The 14,402-nt window shown below is 55.9% G+C and overlaps 1 protein-coding gene across 1 annotated transcript in view; it reads right to left on the reverse strand.

The window, feature by feature from the left end:
• HMCN2 (hemicentin 2) overlaps window positions 1-14,402 on the reverse strand; it is a 141,032-nt gene that overhangs the window by 39,796 nt on the left and 86,834 nt on the right. Inside the window, exons 44-58 of the mRNA XM_053559715.1 lie at window positions 13,437-13,598; window positions 12,413-12,694; window positions 11,028-11,195; window positions 9,795-9,908; window positions 9,232-9,318; window positions 8,351-8,542; window positions 6,745-6,918; window positions 6,499-6,612; window positions 5,879-6,021; window positions 5,385-5,535; window positions 3,732-3,950; window positions 1,838-1,951; window positions 1,301-1,488; window positions 665-761; window positions 24-185 (exon numbers count right to left, since the gene is read on the reverse strand). Of these exons, the coding sequence (XP_053415690.1) occupies window positions 24-185; window positions 665-761; window positions 1,301-1,488; window positions 1,838-1,951; window positions 3,732-3,950; window positions 5,385-5,535; window positions 5,879-6,021; window positions 6,499-6,612; window positions 6,745-6,918; window positions 8,351-8,542; window positions 9,232-9,318; window positions 9,795-9,908; window positions 11,028-11,195; window positions 12,413-12,694; window positions 13,437-13,598 (2,367 nt within the window). The remainder of the gene's footprint in view (window positions 1-23; window positions 186-664; window positions 762-1,300; window positions 1,489-1,837; window positions 1,952-3,731; window positions 3,951-5,384; window positions 5,536-5,878; window positions 6,022-6,498; window positions 6,613-6,744; window positions 6,919-8,350; window positions 8,543-9,231; window positions 9,319-9,794; window positions 9,909-11,027; window positions 11,196-12,412; window positions 12,695-13,436; window positions 13,599-14,402) is intronic.

Here is a 14,402-nt window from a genome sequence, read left to right on the forward strand (position 1 = left end):
GCCTGATGCCTCAATTTACCTACCAGGCAGGAGGAAGGCCTCTTCACCCAAGGAGACGGCCCCGCTGTCCTTGTACCATGTAACCTCGGGGCTTGGGTGAGCATGGACATCACAAGGGAGGGAGACACTGCTATTGAGGATGGCAGCGACCTTCTCTGAGTTCAGGCCTGCGATTCGTGGTGGGACTGTCCCCATAGCCACCAGGATAAAGACAGAAAGGAGAATGCAGAGAGCCAGTGTGAGACAATGAGAGCTTCACCAGCTCCTCATGCATCTTCAAATGACCCTGTGCAGAAACCTCATAACTATCTTACTCTCAAGAATGCTGGGGCTCAGAGATCAGAGAGGGAGAGCCACTGCTCCCAGGCCACACAGCTGCTCAGTGGCAGAGTCCAAATATCAATTCAGGTTTGAGTCCATGAGCTGAGTGCTCAACACTGCCTCTGTTCTCGAGGCCACAGCTATTCAGCTAGTGATCAGGGTCCTTCAAACACTCCCTGTCCCAGGATGTAGGCTAATGCTAGGCTAGAACCCCTGAACTCTTGAGCGTGGGTTCCAGAGCTCAGCATACTGGAAGCACCAAGGTGGCAGCCCTCAGGAAGGGTCAAAGAGTCTTCAGAAAGGGACAAGGAGCCCTTAGGGGTGCCTGCTCAGCCCTGCTCACCTTGGACCCTGAGCGTAAAAAGCTTCTCCGCGGAGCCTGCCTGGTTCTCAGCCACACACATGTAGCTGGCGGCGTCAGCCACCTCTGCTGTGGAAACCTATGGGTGCAAGAAGCCGGTGCCTGGGAGAGGCCAGAGGCCCCTTGGACCCTGCCACCCCCGGGAGCTACTGTGAGGCTGCCCTCCCTCCCTCCTACCCCACACCAGACACGTGGGCCCCAGGGACTCATGGGAGTGGGGTGGGGACACGTCCTTCTGGGGCTTTGTGTGACACTTGGGGGTTGAGGTTGCAGCTGGGTGGTGCTCTACAGCAAACTTGATGTGAGAACAATCTCCCTGAACCCCTGTTGAGCAGTGTTCTGTGTCTGGACCCTAAGAGGCCAAGGTGCTGCCCAGTGTCCTGAGTCTAGGTGTGGCACACACATCCTTTTCCTGGGGTTGCCTGAACTGGCAGGTGCCATGTGCCACCCTGTGCTTGCCCAGCGAGACTCTGCATGGGAGAGTCTTTGCTGAGCTGAATTAAGCCCTCGGGCTCAGCGTGGCTGCAGGCACAAAGCCTCAGGTGGCATAGACAATGACTGCTCCTCCGTTCCCAGACAAGCAGTGTGGGCGGAAGCACCCCCAGGGGCTGCCCTGACCTGCAAGACCTGCCCGTCCTCCAGGACTTGCAGCCGTGGGCTTGGGGAGAAAGGCAGCCCGTTCTGGAGCCATGAGATGGTGGGCACAGGGTTACCCAGGGCCGGGCACTCCAGGCTGACGGTGCTGCTGGCATTGACTGTCACCTCTTCCACCACTTCCTCCGTGCCGCCTAGGATCACAGGTGGGGCTGGGGGTGGGGAGAGGAGGCTGAGGGGCCATCAGAGGTCCCTGGGGAGCGGGGTGGGCATGGAGGCAAGAGGGGCATTTGGTGCCTGGCACTGGCTGGCTCCTTGTGTCCTGCTCACTAGATCCTCCCAGGCCCTGACACAACTAGGGAATCTGGGGCACAGAGAGGGTTGTGATTTACTCAACGTCACACAGCTAGGAATCTTCTAACTCAGAATTTGAATCCACTTCTCCTAGTTCACAGCCCAGGACGGCAACCCCATTAGAGGGCACCCCACCTCAGTGGCCCCCAGAGGGAGGTCCTCAGGAGCCTGCAGTCCTGGGCCCACCTACACCCCAGCGCCACTCACTCAGCACGAACAGCTCGTAGTGCAGCCAGTCCTCGCCCACCTCATTGGAGGCCTTGCAAGAGTACCTCCCAGCATCCTCTGCCCGCACGAGGGGGAGCTGCAGGACCCGGCCTCCTGCAGAGACACGGGACAGAGCCCTGAGCTCAGGAATAAGAGGTACCTTTGAGAGCAAGGACACATTCTTACATTCTTCCCTCTGGAGGCGACTTGGGGCATGTCCCTGCCCCCCACCTCGCCTGTGAGGTGGAGAGAGTCAGCCTGCCCTGCTCAGCTCATGACACAGGGGCAGAATCAGGGTAAGACATAGGGACAGTTTGCTGCATGGCAGGCCCTGGGCGCTCCCAGCTTATCCCATGATGACCCAATGGGGCATGTGCTATTGCTACTCCCGTCTTACAGACGGGAAAACTGAAGCTTTACAGCTGTGCCCAGCAAGAGAGCAGTAGTTGTGGGCCAGGTCTGTTGTCATGTTGAGCCCAGCTGTTTGGTCAGAGCAGAAGGGGAGAGGCAGAGAACTAGGCAAATGTTTTTAGGAGAGGCCCGGGTTGGGGTGCAGGGTTGGAGAGGGATCACCTGGGACCCTCTATGATCAGAAGCCAGCCAGGGCCAGAAGCTGGCCACTCTGGGGGGCTGGATTTGGTCTGTTTGGGCCTGCATTAGGTTCTCTGTGTGCTCAGGATTCTGGGTTGGGGAGGGCTGGTACAACCTGTGGGTGGTGTGGCCAGGGTCACACCAGGGGCTCACCATTTGCAAAGCCCAGGGAAGATGGGCCTCCAGGGAGCTGTTCGGAGGGGTGTGTGGCCATGGCAGGGGGCCAGTTGATGTTTGGGGTTAATCTATGGTGTGGGTCAGAATTCATGTCAGCTTGTGACCACGATAACTGTGTACTCGATATTAAGAGTCAGTGGTCAGGGCCAGAGGTCAGTGGTGGGGTTTGAGGCCAGTGGCTAGGCCTGCGGGTCAGTGGCTAGGTTTGGGTTCAGTTGATAGTTGGGATCAGGGTCTGAGTTAGGGGTGAGCACCAGGTGAGGCTCACTGTGCTCCCAGGGTTTGGGCTCAGTATCAGAGGTCATTACCTAGGTTCAGGGTCAGTCAAGGGGTTTCTACCAGGAACGATAGTCTTTAGGAAGCGTTGCTTTTCCTGGACCTCTGGAGCCTCCTTCTTGGCAAGCACCGAAGTACAAACCCTGATATGACTCTGCCCGGGGGCAGGGGTGTGTGTATGTGTGCAAACTGACCACTTCTCTCAGCAGCCAGCCCCACTACTGCCCAAACGTGACTCTTGGCTCCCAAAGAGCCACACAATGTGACTCTTAAGCCCAGAGATACCAGCCTCCCTCCCAAGACTCAGCTGAGGGAATTGGGTGAGCTGGCCAGGGACGCCAGGCATTCCTAAGTCCCACCTCTGGAGCCCTTTAATTTAAAACCACCCAGAAAAAAAGAAAAACTCTAAAATAAAAGGTTAACTTAAAAAAATTATATAACCATAAATGAATATTTAAAATGGTAAAAAATAAAGAAAAGCCAGACACATGAGCTATGAGATTCTACCACAGTGCAGTCTTCAAAGCCCAGCAAAAAGTTTCTTCAATGTCTGGAGCCCAAACCTCCTCAAGGATTTACTAGAGGAGCTCACGCCCTCCACAGAGTAAGTGGTCGCTCTGCCAGTCACATCTGGACACTGCAGATTGTGAAGCCCAGAGATGGGCAGGGCTCAGGGTGGGAAGCTCTGCTCTTAATACCAGAGGCAGAAGTGGACCCGGTTTCCACTTTCAAACAAGCAAAGAACTTTCAGCCCAGCTTACAAATTACAGCTAAGGTCCAGAGTGGTCGCGCACCCTGCCTAAGGTCATACAGCAAGCAGCTCCCACATCCTCACCCAGCCCTGGCCCACCTTGCAGCACTGACACCCCATCTGCAGCTGAGAGGGGCCGATCCTCCCTGTACCAGGTGAGCTCCGGGGGTGGGATCGCGTTGGTGTCACAGTACAGGTAGGCTGGGCTGTTCTCCACGATCTCTCTATATTCCGTCACCCCGCCCCGGGCCTCTTCCTCCTGGGACAGCATCTCAAAGGCTGCGCTGGCATCACCCACCTTCTGAAACATGGGGGGCACTAGGTGGGGGAGACAAAGCCATTAGGAGCTGTTAGGAGACGGAGCGTGGGTGCTCCTCTGTTGGGATAGATTCCCATCCCCGCCTCCTCAGGTACAGAAACCTGTCGTTAGGGGTCACAACATTTCTTAAAGTCACTTGCACCTTCAACCAGGATTTATTAATCAACTACTACACCCTGGGCACCAGGATAAGGCTCATGAGACAGAGCTCATGTTTACTACACTTTGAAGATTCCTTGTTATGTGGAAATATGTTTCTGGGGGGAAGTCAGATACTAAGCTGTAGCCAGTGTTTGTTTTTAGGGGCGCAACGGCACAAAGTCATCAGCTTATAGAACTGGGAGGGGCCTCAGGTCATCTCCTTCAATCACCTGCATTTTACAAAGGGTGAAACTGAGGCTCAGAGGAGCAGTGGCCTTCCCAGGTCACATAGCTGGTTAAGGCCCAAGTCTAGGGACCAGAATGACGGAGATGAGAACGGGCATGAGCATCCTGGAGCAGGGGCTCCTCCTGCCAGCCCACTCCAGAAGCATGGCCAGCTCTGAGCAGCCCTCACTGCTCTGCCTCTCCCTGCCTGCCAGCCTCCCTCCCTGCTACCTTCCTCCTTCCCAGCCTCCCTGCCTGCCTCCCTCCCTCCCAGCCTCCCTCCCTCTCAGCCTCCCTCCCTGCCTCCCTCCCTGCCTGCCTCCCTCCCTGCCTGCCTCCCTCCCAGCCTCCCTCCCTTCCTGCCTCCCTCCCTGCCTGCCTCCCTCCCTCCCAGCCTCCGTCCCTCCCAGCCTCCCTTCCTTCCTGCCTCCCTCCCAGCCTCCCTCCCTCCCTGCCTCCCTCCCAGCCTCCCTCCCTGCCTGCCTCCCTCCCTGCCTCCCTCCCTCCCTGCCTGCCTCCCTCCCAGCCTCCCTCCCTTCCTGCCTGCCTCCCTCCCAGCCTCCCTCCCTGCCTGCCTCCCTCCCAGCCTCCCTCCCTTCCTGCCTGCCTCCCTCCCAGCCTCCCTTCCTGCCTGCCTCCCTCCCAGCCTCCCTCCCTGCCTGCCTCCCTGCTCTTCCACCTCTCAGACTCACTGCCTCCCTCCTACTCTTCACATTTTTGAAAGAGAAAATGTCAAACATTCACAACAGCAGAGGAGAGAATGAGGAGCCCCACAGACCCACAAGGAGCCTCACAATCACTAAGTCAGAGCCTCTCAGTTTACTCCGGGCCTAGAGTATTTTAGACCAAATTCCTGTGTTTCCTCATAAATCAGGGCGCATGTGGCAGAGGGGCTAAGTGTGAGCTGCTTCGGCTCAGCCAGTCCAAATCCAGGCTCTGCCACTCAGCCCTACAATTTGCGGCCAGAGCACTGAGTCTTGGGCCTCGTCCTCTTGGCCTAGGGGCTAGAGCAGGGACCCTGCATGGCTGAGGGCTGACACCCCCCAACTCCCATTGGTGACACACACCCTGGATAAGCACGTTGAAGTCCTGGTCATCCTCGCCAGCCATGTTGGTGGCTATGCACAGGTACCGGCCTGAGTCTGAGACCTGCGTGGGCTGGATCTGGAGCAGTCGCCCCTCGCCTAGGACCTGGAGCCTCTGGCTGGGGGTGACTGGCTGGGGGCAGGGAGGGGGGCCGGGAGATCAGACAAGAGGGGCCAAGGGCAACAAGACAAGTGTACTTACAGTTTAATAACATTTTAAAAAATACAACATAAAGTGACGGACACTGACAGCTTTGCAAAACCAAATCCACTCAACACGAAGATGGGAGAGAAGTCTGGGGTGAGAGCAGCAGAGTTTAATGTTCGTGAGACGTGTTCCCCATAGAGAGCTGCATTTCTTATTAAATCATAAAGGGTGAGCAGGGGCCAGACCAACTCTGAGGCAGGTGCATTAGGGCTGCTTTTTCTGGAAGGTTCCAAGCAGAACCTGCAGGACCCAGGGCTCCCACACTCACCTGCCCATCCTTGTACCAGTGGATGGTGGGTGGGGGCACAGCCCAGCACTCACACTCCAGGGTCAAGGTGCTGTTGACCTTGGTCTTCACTTCCTTCACACCGACCTCCCCTGAGGGATCATCTTTGGAGATGGAAGGGGGGACTGCAAACCACAAGGGAGGGGTGCTGAGACCCTGGGCTCATCCTAGCGCTGGAGACAGCCCCAGAAATGGGGAGCTGACTCCCAAGTGTGGAAGAATGGGCCTCAAAAGCCAACTGCATCCTGGGCTGTTTGCTCAGGGGAGAGAGCATCTGTCTGCGATAGTTGCAGGACAGGGCAGGTTTGGGACGGGGGACTTCTTGGCATGACCTCACAGGTCCATCCTGGGGGTCCTAGGTCTCCAGGTGTGGAGCCTCTGCTGGTAACCACATAGCAGGAGGCCAGGATGGCTGTGGGTCTGGGAGTTCCATGGCCCAAGTCCTAACTCACTATCCCCTCCTTGTAGTGTCCACAGCTGTAAGATAGGGAACGCCCCTGGCTGCTCTGGCTGCCTGGTGGCTGTCATAGGAGATGAGCCACGTGGCAGTACCCTGGGGTGTCACGTGGCTGACTGGTGCCTGGGGGGGGTCCCCAACTCACTGAGGACTTCTACATGGTAGTTTTTCATAGCCTCGCCCAGCTCATTGGTGACCACACAGGTGTACTGGCCAGCGTCTTCCTTCTGGGCGTTCAGGATCTGCAGCCCACGGGTGCCTGTGTGGGGGACAGTGGCCAGGATCATCCCACAGCTGCAGCCTCATGCCAAGCGGGAGCTTGGGCTCACATGTGCCCTCCTCTGACCCTGATGGTATGTCACCCATCCCCTCCTTCCCCCCAGGGCATCACCTGGGAGAAGCTGGATGTTCTTTGAGGCCTCAAAAGGGGCCCCGTCCTTCATCCAGGTGATGTTGGGGTAAGGGAAGGCCAGCGCTTCGCAGATCAGAGAAATGGGGTTGCTGATGAACACGGCCACCTCCTCGTCTGCACCGTCCTCAGTCATTCCCAGGATGGCAGGGGCCACTGTGTTGGAGGCAGGGGAGGATGCTCATAAACATGACCCCTGACCCTGGGCCTACGGACTGGGACAGTCTTCAGTCTGCTGCTCTTGTCACTTGCATTAGACAGAAGGGAAGGTGCCCATGCACAGTGCGGCCAACCCAAACTCAGGCCCAGGTGACCCAGAGCCCAGCTCCCCACCTCTAAGCAATACTACGAGAAGTAAAAGCTGAATAATTTCTGCCTTGATTTACCCTATAGCTTCTCAATAGGTAGCCTTCTACTAATTCAACCAGAGCCTTTTCATTTCCTTGGTGCCTCTAGTTAGCACCCCTCCCCGAGAAGGGGAGACAGGGTGGCAGCCTTTGTTCCTGGGTAGAGTAGTTCTGCTTTACACTAGTCCTAAAATTTCCTCTTTCAACCCCTGCAAGGGACTCTCCCATTTACCACCAGATTTTTTTTTTTTTTTTTTTTTTTTTTGAGACAGAGCCTCAAGCTGTTGCCCCGGGTAGAGTGCCGTGGCATCACAGCTCACAGCAACCTCCCACTCCTGGGCTCAAGCGATTCTCCTGCCTCCACTTCCCAAGTAGCTGGGACTATAGGCACCTGCCACAACGCCCGGCTATTTTTTGGTTGTAGCCGTCATTGTTGTTTTGCGGGCCTGGGCTGGATTCGAACCTGGGCTGGATTTGAACCCACCAGCTCAAGTGTATGAGGCTGGCGCCTTAGCCACTTGAGCCACAGGCGCCGAGCCCAGATTTTTTTTTTTTTTTTTAAGTAGAGACCAGGTGTCCCTCTGCTGCCATGGCTGGAGCACAGTGACTGTCCCCAGGCACGATCCCACTACCGACCAGCACAGAAGTTTTGACTTGCTCTGTTTCTAACCTGGCACAAGTCACCCCTCTTTAGGCAACTTGGTAGTCCCTGTCTCCCTGGAGGTCACCATATTGATGCCAAACTTAGTGCAGACACCTGATTGGCAACACAATAGCCCAGAACTCCTGGGTTCAAGTGATGCTCCCACTTCAGCTTCTTCAGTGGCTGAGACAACAGGTGCATGTCATCAGGCCTGGCTACCATCAGCATTTTTAGAAACAAGATTTTCCTGGGCCAGTCTATGCCTCTCTTGTTTAATTTTCTGATTCTCCAGCCTAACAGGACAGTTTGTGTACACAGTCCTCGGGAGGCCCCGCTCAAACTCATCAACCTGCGGCCTGGCATCACCCATGTCACCTCTCTCAGCCTCAGAGCTTTGTCAGTGTCATGGGGACAAGCACCTCTCCCACTTCCTAGAGTCATTGTGAAGTCTGACCCAATCATGCCTGTTCAGTTGACACACTGCTATTATGACACAGAAGTTGAACAGATACAGTAGAGTGCGTTAGGGGAGCAGCTGTCGGGAGCAGGTCTCCCTCCCTCCAGCTCCTGGGGTGACCAGGAGATGCCTAGAGCTTACCCAGGACACTAAGCTGGAAGTGTTTGGTCTTCTCCCCCACGGTGTTGGCTGCAATGCAGGAGTAATGGCCAGCACTGGACAGGTTCACCTGAAGGACATGCAGGAGGGCTCCCCCTGGGGAGATGTGGAGGGCATCTCCTGCAGCCAGGGGCCGGCCATCTTTGAACCACATGACCTTGGGCTGTGGGTGGCCTGTATGCAGAGGAAAGAATGAGACAATTCAGCAGGCTTTGACCAGGTCGCCCAGTGGGTAGAAGCTGCTCCCAGATGAGACTGGGCACATGGATTCTTCATGGAGTCCACAGGCCCATAAAGCACATCAGGAAGTCAAAGCAGCAGCCAGGTCTGGCTTACCAAGCAGTGGGCAGAGGTGTCATGGTAAAGACAGGTAAGACAGAAAGGCAACCATTCACCTATCCACCCACCCACTCACTCATCCATCTATCTATCCATTCATTCATCTACTCTTCCATCTACCCACTTGCCAATCCACTCATCCATCCATCCATCCTTCAGCCCATAAGCATTAACAGGAGCCTACTCTGCCAGCCCCTGGGAAAACCATGGTGACAAGGAGGCCCAGGGAGCTCAGATGCTGTAGTCAGTGCTAAGACAGGGAATTTGAACCCAGTGGGGTAGCCCATGTGGGCCAAGGAACAGTCAAAGGACTCCTCATAGAAGGTTCTGAAAGTTGAGAATTGTAGTGAGGCAGTGGGAGCGGGGAGTGTTGGGGCAGAGGCACCTGCCACAGATTCTGAGATAAAGAGACCTCAGTTGATGGTAGCGGGGCTGGAGCCAGGAGCCCCGTCCCCTGGGGCCCTCCCCTTTCTGAAGTTGTCTTTCCACCCTGCTGCCAGCCGGCTGCACCCTGCGGCCCTTACCTGTGGCATTGCATGTTAGGTGGGCAGTCTGACCCTCAGTGACCCTGATCACCTCCTCCAGGTCCTCATTCTCCATCCTGGGAGGAACTGGGGGAAACAGGGAGACAGATGGCCACTGACCAGAGTTGGCCCACTCAGGCTACACAATCACAGAGCAGTAAGCCAAGAGCCACGGTTCCTCTTTTCAGTTTCCTGTGCCTCAGTTTCCCCAACCCTTCCATGTGTGCCTGCTTCCATAGGGCAGTGAGTTTGATAGACATTCCCTGTAGCTGAGGGAAATATCAGTGCCTCTGGGAGGAGGCTCCATCCGGAGGAAGGCAGTGTGGGTGGTGTTAACAGTAGCTGCCCCCCTACTTCGGATTAGCTGTTTCTGGAAAGTTCCACGGCAGCCTCAAAACAGGTTTCTGATGAGGCAAAGCAAACAAGGCTTAAATTCTCCCTCCCTGTCCCTGTGCTAGGTCCCCAGGCACGCATGAACTATGAGCCTGGGCCTCACCCCTGGAGGCTCCCAGGCAGGAGGGGATGGATTCACAGGACTCCCATGAAAATGGGGTGCAGCGTACCCAGGACCTCCACGCTGAAGTTCCTCTGCACCACCCCCGCCTTGTTGCTCGCCAGGCATGAGTAGAGGCCTCTGTCTCGCTCCTGCACCTGAGTCTTCTTTAGCATCCAGCCACCTGGGGAGGGAGAGGTGTGGGCTCCAGTAAGGCTACGAGCAGCCTTCTCACCCCAGCCGAGCCCAGGCTGTCCCCCAGGGAGAGGAGTTATAATTAGATGTGCACATGTCTGCCTCCCATCATGTTCCACTACCCAGATGGGGAAACTGAGACTCCGGAGGGTAAACAAATGGATGGAGCTACCTGGAGGTCAGACGTGCACCAGGGGAAACCTGAGGACCCTGCTCTGGAAAGAAGGATCTGGTACCAGGCCACCCCTACTCTGGGGATTGGCTGGGGCTCAGGGACAGCAGTAAGCTACATGGTCAACAAGGCAGCCCTCACCCCACTCTGACAACATGGTAAAACACCTTCTCCTAAGGCCCTCTCAAAGGGTCCCCCAGGACCAGTCTGGGGAGGGCAGGGCACAGGACACATGCCATCACTGCTGTTTCTGCACCAGGGGAGACATCACTAGTGGATTGCTGCTGTCCTTTCTGTGGGCCCCAGATGCAGTCTCTGAATTCACATCTGCACAACACATCTGGTACTTCCTACCGAGTGCTAAGAAGAAGTGCATAAAGGAAATAAATTTGCCATCCCGCTGTGGGCTGCCTACAACAATCGATAGCTCACCAAGGCTGAGCCTAAATGGGCCCTGATCCTCGCAAAGTTTGGATGGAACACTACCTCTTGGGCCTCAGTTCCCCACTTGTACACCAGCAAGAACCATCACAAACCAATTTGGTAAAGAGGGTTAATATTCAGAGGAGGAGGTGCTTAGATCAGCATGTCCAAACCTTTGTTACTATTCGGTAGGATGTTATATGTAAGAAGCACCAAGTGAATTTTTCTTTTTGGCTGTAGGACTTATTAGAACTTTCACTATGCAAATGCTCCCTGTGAGTCTCTAGGAGGGGAGCAGAGCAGGAAGCCCTTTTCCAACTTATCTAAAACCCTCTTCTTTCCTGGTGCACTCATCTAACCAGTGTTTTGGGGTGTACTCTTTGGAGATCAGCAGCTGGAATAGTTACCCCAAACAGGCCTGTCAGCTCAGGATTAGAGGTCATGGGCACATGATGGACAGAGGCAAAGGTGGAGGTCCTGATTCCCAGGATACAACACCGATTGGGGCCTCACCTGCCATCAGGTAGGTGTCCTCTCCAGGGCTGACGGGCTCTTCCCCTCGGAACCAGCGGACAGCCGGAGGTGGGACCCCGGTGGCTTCACAGAGCAGCGTCAAGGGGCTGTACAAGGTGGCAGTGATGTTGGTTGATGGGCCCAAGTCTCCGATGAGCTGTGGGGGCACTAGACAGAGAAAAGAAGCATTCAGGAGCCTCCTTCCCCAGCCTCACTGTCTACCCCCGAGGACCCTCAACCCCATCAGGAGACTCTGGGGCAGAAGCAGGGAGATCAGAGCTGCTTCCACTGAAGCTGTGACACCTAGCAGGGAATGTGTGGGGCCACAGGCTGGGCTTTGGAGTCAGACAGACACCTTGCGCCTCAGTTTCCCTGACCCCTTAGAACAGTGATTTTCAACGGGTGTACTGTGACAGAGGATCTTAGGTGTGCTGTGAATGTTTTTAAAGAACATTAATTAAATTATTTTCAAAAGAAGTTCAAAGCACAGTAAGTATATTCTTCGTTTTTTACTCTTTTTTTGATCAACATAATTTAAGTGTGCCACAGAAGTTTAACTATGGGTTCAAGTGTGCCATGAGGTAAAAATGGTTGAAAATCACTGCTTTAGAGGGATGCCTGGGAGGATTCACCAGAACCCATGCACCCCGCTCAGTCCAGAGCCTGGATGGAGTGAGTGCTGAGCACACGAGGCCAAAATAGAGCAGCACTGGGCCCAGACGTGCTTCCTAGGTCCACACAGCCAAGTTCACTGGCAACCCTGCATTTTGAAGGGACCTGATTGTAAAGGAAGCCACCCTCCACAGGGGTGGGATAACTGGGTGAGGATCGGGTCCCAGCAACACTGGGGGGACAATGGAGGCCTTCCCTAAACTGATCCCTGCCCCCTCCACCTTACCTCTTACCCCTTCCTGCCTCCACACTATCTTCCAGGTATACGGTAGGAGCTCAGCAAATGATTGTAATGCAGGAGGCTCCTCGAGCCACTCTCTGCCTGGCACAACCTTCCCTTGACCCAGCAGCTGCCCGACTCCTACTCAGCATTTATGCTCCAGCTTAAAGGGCACCTCCTCCAGGGCTGCCCTGACCTCCCACAACAGTGTCCAAGGTCTTCCTGGTCTCCCACAGGCCCCTGAACTCTCCCATCACACACCAGTCATGCAGGATAGAGACTGCTGGCCTCCCCAGGGCCCGGAACAGAGTAGGGAAGAGGAAGAAGGGAGGGAGACGTGGATGGGGACCAGTCCAGATGAGAGCAGCTTACCCCAGAGCCCTGACTCCAGAAGAGCCACCTGAGACCTGTGCCTAGAGACTGAACCTGCCTTGCCCTCCCCAGTGCCCCTGACTCGGGCCCCTGCCCTGCTGTAGCCGGCTGCAGTCCTCACCCAGCACGGAGAGTGCAAACCTCCTCTCCGCCCTTCCGGCCACGTTCTCGGCCACACAGCTGTAGCGTCCGGCGTGGGCAGCCTGTGCCTGTTCCACATACAAGCTCTGGCCCTGGTTCTGTATCCGCAAGCCTGGCTCAACCCCTACAGGCTGGCCGTCCCGCTCCCATGTCACTGTTGGAGGCGGTTTCCCTGTAGCATTGCATTCCAGAGTGGCTGCCCCGTCCTGGACCACGGAGAGCTGTATGGGGGACTCCTGGGGGCCAGTGATCTGGGGGGCAACTGGGGTGAGGAGAAAGTGCATCAGGGACCACTGCTGGGGCTGCCAGGCACTGCCACCTGCCACATGCCCCACGGGGGCATGCCTGCTCCCGCCTGCCACTCGCTGGCTGTGTGATCTTGGCTAGATGACCTCATCTCCTTGGGCTTCTCTGCAATGGGGTCATAACAGAACCCCATGACACTCTCTGGGCATCTCAGGTGGGCCTATCTGGGGAACAAGCTCACAGCACGGCCCTTTCAGGAGTTTTGAGCCTCTAAACCAGAGGCTTCCTGGAGTTTCAATAGTCCTTGGGGCTGGTGAGGCTTGGGAATTTTTCTACAGTGGGTTCTCCCCAAGATGCTGAGCAGCGTTTTCCTTGGTTTCATTATTTAGTACAATTTTTTAAGGCTGAGATACCAAATTTCAACATCACAGACAGTGGATGGAGACTTAAGTTTCCATTATATACATGTATAGAAGCTTTGTATAAAATTTACATTTCTTTTATGTTTCCAACTGTCCCAAGATGTGGCTTTCTTTCCTCCGAACCACTGTGGGGTACTCAGGAGCCATGTGCCTCCTCCCCCATGATTAGGTTGGGGGCTATGAGAAGCTGAGTGAGAGAGCAGTGAAAATGCCAGGAATCTGCGGGACCGCATGGAAGGTGCCTGTCATCTGAGCTCCTCTCAGCTACTCATCTGGGGTGGCATCTGCCCAGCCCGCCGTGCTCCCTGGCCCTCCGGCCGGGCCTGGCTCACCCACCGTGCACCTCTAGCCGCTGCTCCTGGCTGCTGCTCCCTGCCACGTTGCTGCACTCACAGGTGTACGTCCCCTCCTGGGCTGGCTGGGCCTGTCCCAGGTACAGCAGTCTCCCCACAGCCGACACTTGCTCGAGGCCAGTCCCCTCCCGGGGCAGGGGCTGACCTAGTGCAGTGAGAAAGAAGCCCTTGGTCCAAGACATTTGCAGGGACACAAGATCTTTCTACCTGCAGTATTTCTCCTCCCCACTCTTCGTGCCGCTCCTACTCACTCTCCAGGTGTTCACTTAGACCTCCCCGCCTCCAGGAACCTTCCCTGCATGCCACATCAGGTCCTGCCCTCCGAGCCCCTGAGCTTCTCCCCAGCTGCTGCAGGAGCCCCATCTGAATCTGGCCTGGCCTGGGCCCTCCACCACGGCAGGCCTTACTCCAGGGTTCTTAGGGAGCCCGGGGTCTAGCACACAGCAGGGCTCAAAGGTTATTGAATGAATGGCTCCTCTGGCTACAGGGACCTGAGGAAGGAGACCAGGCAGCTGGTGTATCTGGCAGCAAGAAGACCACTTGAAGGGGGAAGATCTATCAACCTCTAGCCGCTAGTTGAAACACCCCAGCACCCGACTGTAGAGGAACAGACCTCGGGTTCCGTCATGAATCAGTGCCTGACCCCACAGGGGAGGACATGCAGTGGCCACCTGGCAATGCTTTCTCTTCCTCTGTCCTGGTGTTCCCAGCCTGTCTTGCTGCTGTCCCCAGACAGCTTCCTGGTCCAGATCCCTCTTCTGAGCTCCAGATATGTCTCTCTCTCACTGTCCACCTGATGTCTCACTGGGTGTCTAACAGATGTCTCCATATCAAGTCCCTGCAAATGCTGGAGCCTCTCCCAACATCTCCCTGGAACTTCCCACTTTAGCGATGGCACCCCCACTCCCCACCAGCTCCCATCATCCCTGACTCCTCCCTTCCTCTGACT

This window comes from Nycticebus coucang, chromosome 2 (genome assembly GCF_027406575.1).
Source record: "Nycticebus coucang isolate mNycCou1 chromosome 2, mNycCou1.pri, whole genome shotgun sequence".
Lineage (NCBI taxonomy): Eukaryota > Metazoa > Chordata > Mammalia > Primates > Lorisidae > Nycticebus > Nycticebus coucang.